The sequence below is a fragment of the Hyposmocoma kahamanoa genome, unplaced genomic scaffold (assembly GCF_003589595.1).
Source record: "Hyposmocoma kahamanoa isolate Upper Pololo Valley unplaced genomic scaffold, ASM358959v1 192, whole genome shotgun sequence".
NCBI classification, from domain to species: domain Eukaryota; kingdom Metazoa; phylum Arthropoda; class Insecta; order Lepidoptera; family Cosmopterigidae; genus Hyposmocoma; species Hyposmocoma kahamanoa.
The window spans coordinates 10636887-10648222 of NW_020653719.1; the positions used below are offsets into that span (position 1 = coordinate 10636887).

General features: G+C 36.1%; 1 protein-coding gene across 1 annotated transcript; it reads right to left on the reverse strand.

Annotated features, from left to right (window-relative positions):
* Positions 1–1202: 1202 nt before the first annotated feature.
* LOC113226429 (transmembrane emp24 domain-containing protein bai) lies at positions 1203–11019 on the reverse strand. Its single transcript, XM_026459037.1, has 5 exons — positions 10701–11019; positions 10181–10301; positions 9739–9809; positions 6457–6583; positions 1203–1570 (listed from the first exon to the last, which is right to left on the reverse strand). The coding sequence occupies exons 1-5, from the start codon at positions 10875–10877 to the stop codon at positions 1449–1451; spliced, it is 618 nt and encodes a 205-aa protein (XP_026314822.1). The 5' UTR covers positions 10878–11019; the 3' UTR covers positions 1203–1448.
* Between the last annotated feature and the right edge of the window lie 317 nt (positions 11020–11336).

Sequence of the window (11336 nt, forward strand, 5' to 3'; positions counted from 1 at the left end):
CTCACTGAAACAGAACCAGTTACAAAGGAAACGTTAAAGATTTATAACTGTTAATCTGCTAAACAATATTTCATTTACATTTAGTCGTTAGTAGTTAATTATTAAGAAGATAATAACTTACCTTGAGGACTTACTGAGTGAATAAGTCGATCTTTTAAGACAGCAACGTTTTATTCGAAACTAGCAACCCACAAAACGACTGTTTATTATTTTGAATAAAAAAATACCAATCTTTTTTTAACACTGTATTTATTTGCGGGCTTTAATCATTATTGAACATGTTAACCCCATTAGAAAAAAAATACAACAAAGGAACAGTATAATTGAGCTTAATTGAAATTACTACCTAACCAAACATATATTGTTGGCTTAGATAAAACGGGTTAAACCCACCCAATAGTAAATGTACATTTTTTTTTAAATTATTTCCGTCAAGTCACCGCCGCGGAATGTCATTATTACGGACCAAGGACTACTGGATCAAAACATGTCGAGCAAAAATCCGACATAAATACGTGAGTTAATAAACGAATACTAAATAGTCATATTGTAACGAGGAGGAGTTAACTAGTTATAAACGTTCAGTGGATGCGAATGGAAAAAAACCAACAGTTAAACCAATGTTTAGTTCACAAAGTATAATTTAAAACGTCTTAATTTAAGCGTAATAATTTATATTTTCTTAGCAAATGTTACCAATAATGAAAATTTTAGTAACTGTATTTTGAGCTTTTTTGGTTGAGATTGTACAATATGGAATCCCAATTGCCTTTGAATAGTATACAATTATATTTTGTAACATGAGACGGCTTGTCGAATGGGGGGTGAGGGTACTTTAATAATTCACATGTTAATACCCCTCATTTTGCAAGAGTAATCTCTGCGAACTAGCCAATTGTTGTTAGATTAAATAAAATACAAAGTATTATATATTTTATAAATTATATTTTTTACATCCTCATCAATCAGACATGGAACTCAAACATTTACAACAAATTATTAAATAAGAATTTTTTTTATAATGAAAAATTTATTATTTTATTAAAGTACTCAAAGATCAATAAACGGGGGTAGATTCTTATATTGGACTTAGTGACGCATTAATTACATTATAAAGTTGAATTATTTGTGCAAAAGAACAAATTGAACTTAACACCAGCGACTCAAATAAAATAACATTATGTCATTTTTTTTATTTTTTATTTAGTATTTTTTGTTCACTTAATTGTACGCGTATTTCTCACGTTATAGCGTAAATAGAAATTAGTATAATAATACTATGTTTTGTAATCTTATACGAGTCTACCATATATACCATAGAAGTGTCAAGAGCCCTTCTCGACAAACGGGTGTATTAAGTACTAAAGAATAAAAGTAACACAACAACAATATAAACAAGGGCGAATATCTGTATAAGAATCTACCCACGATTAGTTAATGAAGTTAGGTTATTCAATGAGTTTTTTGGCCTTGAAGTATCGGCGAAGGTAGAGTACTTGCCACGTGGCCAGGCCGAGAAGGCACACCATTGAGAATAGACTGAAGAATAATACACGATTGTTTGTCGATTCTGGAAGTAAAAGAAAATTCATAAGTAGTGTGATGGTACCAATCGACATTTTAAGGGATTTTTTTTAATAACGCTCACACTCAACATAGCCCCGTACTAGGGAAACCCTGTGCCGCGGGTGCCATGGACACACACATAGACAACCACAAATTACACCCAAACTCACGAGAGAAATAAATGTAGGCCATACAAATATTTCTCCCGGCCCGAGAATCGAACCTGGGACCTCTGCGTGGCAACGCACACGGAACGCAACGGAGGCAGTTAATGTGTCTTGATATTTGAAATAACTTTATTGTTTTTAAACGTATATCAGTAGTGATTAGTTTGCATGACATATAATCCTCGGGAAAGATTATACTGTAGTATATTTCATAAAAAAGCTAAGCTAAAACAAATCTAAACTAGAATTTCTCTAAATTTCCAGTAATTACCACCAAAAATACACTTGAATTAGTAATCGATTCACCAATGATGAACACCTAGTAATTGACACTTATCAATAAGAAACGTGTTACTATGATAGAAAATTTTGTCCTAAATCTTATTAGAAATTTATTTAAAAAAAGATGTATAGTGGTGGGCGTCACTGGCGACACCACCTTACCAAGACGTCGAGTTGAAAAGACCAACATCTTCATTTACAAGCCTATTTGTAAAGTACTCTAATAAACAATCTCGTTGGACTATATTAATAACATCATAAACAACTGTATTTTTTTGTGAAATCAATGGAGTTATCCATTACTTATGGAATGATTATGAATATAAAAATCGAACATACAGAAAAATTTCGTCGACCCGGTGGGATTTAAATCCACCGTCTATACTGCATCGTAGCATTGCTCTTACCAACTGAGCTACGGGTTTATTTACCGAGCCGTCGAAATTCTCCTATGGGTGTTTGTATAGATCTTTGTACTGGCTTTCGGCATTCGTCGCCGCTAGTGACATCTAGTGAGATTTATGAACACCAAAAATTTTAAAAAAAACTTCGATCTTTGTATAATAATAATAATCATCATAAACAACTTTTGTTCCCTGACTTTAAGTACCTACCTAATTCATCAGCTTTTACTGGTGGACAAACATTTAAATATTTATTATATAGATCACTCTAAACGGTGCTAACTCTAAGCGGCAACAAAGAAGCGGGAGTCGTCGGAGGAAAGGTTTGTACGTTTCGATACTTTCAATGAACACTACGCCAACTTAATTTTTAGACCTGTTCTGTTTTTATTTTGTTTTTGTTTATTTTTTTTTTACAAAATTCGGAGCGCATAATGTTAATAAATAAATATAGCTGTTTACAAAGCCAGGTCGGGACTGTACGCGGCATGGCTCATAAGGTCAACGTTGTTCACCTTCAAAAATTCATTTGTCTGGCCATGTGAGAACTGGCATTATCGTGGTGCAAGATGATTCGGTGTTTACGGTTATCTTTACGGTGTTTGTCAATAATTTCCGGCAAACAAATGGTCGTGTACCAATCACTATTCATGGTACAACGATTCTCCAAAGCAACAGTCGCTACGTGTCCAGTTTTATTAAAAAAGAAGCAATCGTCCGCTTAGAGGCACTTTGCACGCGCGCCACTTTGGTTGGTTTCGGCTCATCTCGAAAGACTCATACGCTCGATTGCTGCCTTGTTTTGGGATCGTAACTATAAATCCATTTTTCGTCACCTGTTACTATGTACCACACCAAATTTTTGAATCTGCTAGCATGGCATTACACCAAGTGACGCGGTCCGTTTTTTGAGCCTCAGTCAAATTGTGTGGGATCCACCGAGTGCACAGCTTTTTCACACCCAAATGTTTGTGTTGTATTGATTGTATTTGACTCACGCCTATGCCTAAAGATGCCCGAACCTAATGGTATGGCATGTGCCTGTCTGATTTGATCATACGGTGCACAGCTTTAATGTTTGTGTTGTTCACAGCAGTGGACGGGCGATCATCACGAAATTCGTCACTGAGATTCACATGACCGCGTTTGAATTCTGCAAACCAGCTATAAATAGTCGTCTTGCATGGTGCTTCATCGCCAATAGCAGTTTGAAGCCGAGCGAAGGTCCGCTGAGCTGTTAAATTACATTTAAAGTCGTAAAAATTCATACTACGTAAATTTTCAAGAGGTCAATCCATGGTGATGTAAACAATCAATTTCTAAACTGACGCCACAATGTAAAACCAAGTGACAGTCAGATGAAACAAACTTCTACAGCCAAAGAGTTCCATTTTCAAATATTGTAATTACTTTTAAATATTGTTTATGAATGCGGTCTAGACGAAGGAAACGTGGACCATATATTTTTTGACTGCCCTAAATTACGGTGTTCCCTATATGACATCCTCCCTCCGTCTATCCCTCGTCCTACTTCCTTTAAATGCCTTTTGGCCCTATCCTCTCACCCAAAAATGTATCATATTCTTTTTAAATTCATACATGTAAATCATATTAAACTGTAAATATTATTCATGCACTAGCTATATTTAACATATATACTCGTACATGTTTCTTTGGTCTAGAATTCAATTTGCGCAAAAGTCTCTTCGATTCTCCCTCTGAGTCACCGAACAAAATTCTAACACACCGTCCTTAACGTTTATGAAGCTAGAAAACGGACACTGGCAGAATTGAGGTTATGTAGTCTCACAAGCCATTAAAAAAATTAAAAAAAAATTGTTTTTGTAAGTGGCCAGTTCCGGAAACTTATAGTGCGCCCTATGTACAACAAAAACTTAAAAGATTACTTTTGGTAAATTTATTTTGTATTATAAAAGTAATGGAGCAAAGGTTGTTGTTTATGATATTAATAATATAGTCCTGGGATTTTGTGTTTTACAAATAACCCTGTGAAACACGGACAACGGTCGCCTCTTTATAGTTAAGATCGAATTCAACCATAAAACATTTTGGTCAGCGTCCTGTTCACAAAATTATATAGCCTATTCGTTTGTGACACACGCTTTCGGTTATTATAGATTGCTGTAGATATTCTTTTGTCATTTACGAGGTTTAAAACTGTAGCCAAACAAAACGTTTGATTTTCTCGATGGTCCAATCAGAGAGAGGACCAAGAGACGGCGCTGAGTTTGATTTCCGGTAGGACCTATTTGGGAAATGAACTTTACTAAACTGGTACTGGGTAGTACCCCGGAGTTAATTCCGTTGCTTTGGTACTCATAATACAGGGAATTCCCTCCTTTGAAACCGGATACTAGATGTGGTTGTTTGGCACATTATATTATTATACAGCTTCTTTATACTTGGATGTCAAAAATCTATGGTAAGACCCATGTAGCTCTTTCAGGTTGTTTATATATATTTGAAATAAATATTGTAAACAGTGATGGGCTGTGGGTTAAAACTCGCCCGATTTTTAATCGGTTTTTTCTGCCCAAAATCGTGACCAGAAATAGCGAATGCGGAATGGTATAAATCCATACTTAATACAAGTTTCGATGTAAATAATCTTGTTTAGACGCAAACGAGGCAACACCATACAATACCCACCTTGCAATTTTTTGCCCTCGGTTTTGGGAGTTCAATCGGTTTTAACCCGATTTAATCCCGGACATCCGGGTTAAAAGCCGGGCGCGTGCCCATCTCAAAACTCAATTGATTGTAAAGGATAAATGTGAACAGGCGTCTATTTACAAAATGCAACTTACTCTATTCAGGTGAACGTGATTTACGAATGATTGTTTTTTTTATAATACCTGGGTATTATATAGCGGTACGAACAAGTCGTGTGGCTGGTGGTAAGCGACACGCCTGTCTATAACAGTTGCAATGCCAGTCAAAGTTTTAAATCGCAAAGATCATTTGGACCTCTCTGCCATTGCCCGTCACCCTAAGACATAAATTGACAAGTCCCATGTGCCTGTAATTTCACCAGCACCCGTAGCCTTCTAAACCATTTTATTCTACTTCCCTGGACGAGCTCTTTCACAAGTAGCTCTACTGCTACTATATATGATGATTGAAAGTGTAAATTGCAAAAGATATTTTTGAATCGAAAATTTTAAACCTCGTAAAAACTTCAAACTCTCAGACCTATCATCTACCGAAGCGAGGAGAAAAAGAGCTGTATTTCACTAACCAATAGTATTGTAATAAATGTTCTCCAGTGCTCTATTTAGGTAATGAACTTTAAATTCAAACGCTTATAAGAGGCTGTTTTTAATTCAATGGTCCAGCGAATCCAAACAATTTCAAGGCAAGAAACTGCACATTTCGCATAAGACTTGGTTTTAAATTTATTTTTAAGCTCAAAAATTATCGCAAATTTTTGTTACCGCTGTACGCAACGACAGCTGAAGAGTGACAAGGTATACAAACATTTTTCTAGGTGCGGAATGCAAGCAGATCATAACAGCAAATTATTATTTGAAGCAAAATACAATCAGCATATTTATCACCAAACACAGGAAGTGCATATCGCACCCTCTGTAGTAAAGTGACGCAATTCGAAAATAATCTTTAACTGACAAAGTATATCAAAAAATATATTACCTACTAGCATCAATGAAATTATTAAACATGACAAATTTTTATTAGATATATTAAAAGTCAATACGGGTAATGTAATTAATAGATTCAGGAGTTACTTTGCGGAAATCCGTGTTAATAAAAATGGAAGTGAATGTTATATATTATCACAAACACCGCCATCTCTACGGTGCCACCTCGGGAGACGCTAATTGTTCGATAATTTTCTATTTAATGTTCCCATAATAATGTTTGTGTAAAATTTTTCTTGTGTTCAATCTTTGTATTAAGAATTATTTTGTAATTTTTCCAAAAATCTTAGTTTCCGAATTATGTCACTTTATTTTAGGAAGTGTGATATTATTGTAACATTCAAGATATAGGCGTACCATTAGTATCTCTCATCTCCTCCTCACGCTTTCTCATGAGCGTGAAGTCCTGCACAATGGCTTCGGACAGGTCTTCCAGTCGCTTCAGCTCTAATTCCACCGGCTTGAGCTTGGCTGCTTCACCGATCTGTAATTGTGCTAAGGGAGTTTTAATGAACTGCTATGTAAAGTGTGCAACACACTATGGGATATTCGCCCACTCGCTCAAGGATGACAAGTGACGATATACCAAAACACCATGCAATAATCAACCACCATTAACAATCGCACCCATCATGGAAGAATGGCATAAGTGAAGTTACGTTAAGCATGTATATTGCTCCATTAGATACAGAAAAATATAACCCGCATCCTCTCCAATTCTTGTAACTCATCTACAATATTAGTCGATGTCTGATGTACTCCACTTATGCCTTCTTCCATGAGGGGTTGGTTAATTTTTTTTCAAAGGACCTATTAAGTTATTGAAATAAACTGAATAACTTAATTTATTGTTCAAATATTTGGATTTTCTGAGAGGATTAATGATAGTTATTCATAGTTTTCTGTGCTACAATAATATGTTTTAGTATACAATGAACTGTTTGTAAGAAAAAAGTTCATGCGTGTTACATTTCTCTCCAAGATTTGTTAATTTGAAAACACTTCACACTTCATTACCCAATCCTGCTGAATTGAAGATGAAGTCGACCGATAAAGAAAAATATGAAAATAAGTTACAGAGCGTGCCTTATTCCAGGGTCACCATAAATATATATTTTAAATCTGACAAGTAAAATAAAAACGCCGAGGACCGGAGTACCTAATTTAGGTTAGCTTGTGAATCATAAATAGTCGGGAATAGTTGTAGTAAACTAGTAAGGCTAGCACGATTGAGCGCGAGTAGCGCAAGAGCGACTACTGCTATTCTCGCATAGAAATTCCGCGCTTTGTCGCTTTTTTATTTATTAGATGGACTTGCTCTTAACCACTACCTAGCTCTGGAGCAAAGACAGGATTTACGATGGAACGAGCTTGCCCAGAAGATGCCTATTCAGTCGCTCCTTAAAGATACCCGGGTTGTATGAATTCGGAAATACAGACGCAGGCAGGGAATTCCATTCCTGGGCTATGCGCATACTAAAAGATGATAAAAAGCGCTTAGTACGCCTGAAGGGAACATCGACCAAGTAAGGTTGATATCCCGCCGTATGTCTGGATGTCCGATAGTAAAAGGGGGCGGGATGAGCTGATGGACCTCATGGGCACACTCACTGAAATATATTCTGTAAAAAACCGATAGATGGGCAACTTTGCGCCGGTGGGCCAAACTGTGAACTTTAGATTCGAGCTTAACGTCGCCAATAAGTCTTCTGGCTCTACGCTCAATCGAATCGAGACCCTCAAGTTGATACTTCGCTGAGCCATCCCACAGGTGACTGCAGTACTCCATGGAAGATCGGACTTGTGCTTTGTATAAAGTTAAGAGCTGTCCAGGCGTGAAACATCGCTTAACTTTGTTAAGGATACCCAATTTTTTGGCTGCAAATTGTGCCTTACATTCAATATAAGCGCCAAAGTTAAGGGTTGCGCTCAATGTTATGTCAAGGAGATCTAGGCTGTCAGTAAGAGAAACAGATATAATAAATACATAATAATAAAAGTGGGAGTCAGATCAAATTGACTCCTTTTAGCAGTAAACAGACAGGCCTGCATTTTGGTGGCGTTGAACTCGACCAGATTGTCATCTCCCCACTACTAGAGAGAAGACTTAAGGTCAAGTTCGTCCGCTCCACCATGGCCTCTCTCAATGAACGGATAATTACCCAGCTGACCTTTGCGCTGGACAGATATCTTTCCGTAACAGTGCTGTCATCTGCATACCCAACAATACCTGGGACTAACAGGTCATTGATGTGCAGCAGGAAAAGAGTCGCAGAGTTGCGCTCTCGCGCAAGTCGCGCTTTCTCGTGCTAGCCCTACTGGTTTAGCCGATACGTGTAACTTTATAACAGTGTACCGACTAAATCTGTTTTTCTGCGATGAGATTATGTGGAATCACAACTTTTTATCTTAGAGCCTACTCATACGGTGAATTCTATAAGCGCCGACAAAGGACGCGCGTTTACGGCGTCGTAGAGGCTCAAAACGCAGATTGTTGCGTTCAAACGCGATAGACTCGTGCGAAGAACGCGTTCGAAGCTTTCAAACGCGCGCAAACATCGCGTTCCAAGCAAAAAGCTTACATACTCAGAAGAGTTTACACTTAGAATTTCATACAGTTGCTTTATTAAAAAAACTAACAAAAATTAACGAACAAAACTAAAATTAAAACTATCACCTAACAGAACGGCATCACCTAACAGAACGGCGCCACAGAATTTGTGAACGTGTGCAAAGGTTTACTCGCTGCGATTGCATCGCGTTTAGGCGCGTCATCTGCGCGTATAAAATACACCGTGTAAAATAGGTTCTTAACTCGTCAAATTCAAATACACGATTATGGTGATGGTGGAGTAAGGCACATAATTATATAACATGTAAATATAAAGCAAAAATACCTTATTATAAGAATAAATAGTAAATTGTCATGCATTTTAGGTTGCCTAGGAGAATGTTGTGATTTAGGACTGTAAGACTGTAGTTTTGGTGAAACTATAGGCACATGAGACTTGTCAACGTCTGTCTCAGAGTGACGGGCGCAATAGCAGTACCCCTCAGATCTTTGCCTTTTAAAGCTCTGATTTGTTCGTCCTGTCACTTGATATCATAAAAAAACCAACTGCATTTTCCTTGTATCAAAACGGAAAGAGAACTAAATTCAGGGAGCAAGGACTAAACTCATTTTGACGCTACGCACCTTGTCGGTTTCGAAACTCAAAAATTTTTGGTGTTTTTGACACTTGAAATTTAAGTGAATTATTTAATATGTATTAAAAAATCTACTAAGTCAACGGTGCTTTTATTCGAGCTTCATAGACATGGCATCCTTCTAGAGTGGAGCTTAGGTATAAATCTGTGACGATTGGAGAACGATCAGACGCCCATTGTTTATTCCGTGCATGATTATTTTTTTTATTTTTATCATTTGAGTTCATTAAAATATTATGTTTCGATTACTTAAATGGTTCACATTCAGTAAGGAAACCTACTTTTGAAATAGAGTCTGAAGTCTAGTTTTACCAGAGATTTTCTGAAACATGGAAATGCAGTGAGACAGAAAGCCGTACTTTCTATAAATGTTGATATGAAGTCATAATTATATAATATATTGAGCTGAAGCTCTTTAAGTACGATACTTACGCCTTCATAGTTCTTGGCTTCAATTCCAATCTTAAGGTCCAGAGTGACATCTTGACTGACACTGCGTCGTTCTGAAAATAATACAAAAACAAATTGTGACGAATAAGAAATAAATTATATAACAACATAATATGCATTGCATATAGTGCAAGTGACATTGATTCATGGATATGGTATAATTTTGTTACTCTGATTGCAACTTATACTTTAAGTACAAAACTGTATCACCAAATTAAACAATCAAACTTATCTTTATAAGCTATGAGAAGTGGCAAGAATTACTAACCATTAGATAAGCAAAAGTTTTGATTTTTACCACCTCAACAGGCTATTATATGTTCTTTTTAATGCAAATGACACTACTAGTATCTGCACTATATTCAATATATGATATTCTTTGAAATTATTGTGTGTACAATATAATATATAAATAAAATTTCACCTGGTGGAACCTTGGAGAAGAAGCAGACTTCAAAAGTATCATATGAGTCTGTCACAAACGTGAATTTGCCTTTAGTGATGCTTTCCCTTTGTGACAAGATGTGGCCTTTGGAATCACGCACCTGCAAATCAGAAAATTTTGTTAAATCTGGATACTTACTTAGGATACTTGTTTACCGTTGTTGGTCGTAGAAGAGTTAGCAGAAGTCTAGCCTTGTAACCAGAAACGTTCAGAATGTAATAATAACTTTATATTCATAAAAACCGTCGTGTATCCGCAGTTACACTCGTACTTTCTAACTGGTAAATTTTGTTATTTGAAGTTTTGATGTAACCTCTAAATCGCAGTTTTCAATAACTTTTAACGTTCGAACATGAACAAAGGTCAATATTTATATCATTTAAACAACAAGTATAAAATACATAGCGTAAATTAGCCAACAAATGATGACAGACGGCCGTCTGACAACGCTTTGAATGGAATGGAAAATTGATAACAAAATTCTATTTTTTTAACTTACAATGTAGTCAACACGCTGACCAGGCACCTCTTGAACATCGTACTCTCCTGCTACCAGTACATTAGCCTGTAATTCCGACTTCAGACACTTCTGTGTGTTCGGAGCCAAACTCCACATGATCCCGTCGCTGCCATGCCAAAACAAGCTCAAAAAAAACACGAGATAATAAACCTCCATCTCAATTATGCAATTTTAATGACTCTAAAGATGTAAATAATTTACAATTGATCACATTTAAAACTGAAAATAAACATAATTCTGTGTGGAGAAACCGATGAGTTGGCCCGAAAAGAGAAATGTTTTGTCGGCGTTTCACGCAAGTTTACTATCACATTCATAAACAGTTATGATAAATTGATTTAATCTTTGAAATGAATATTAAAAACATTTAAAAGATAGGCCAAAACATTAAAACACAACGTGAATTATTTCATTACCTATATAAATTATATATCAATTAATAACAATTAATAAGAGTAGTACAAAATGAAATATTTGAACCAGCCACTATAGACTTTGCGTACACTAGAACGTAGAGTGACGTGTTGTTTTTGTAATACATTATGTTTAAAATTATTTAAGATCGAGTGAGATAACTAATATGCAATTATTTTCTTCCATAATGTGATTTAGCAA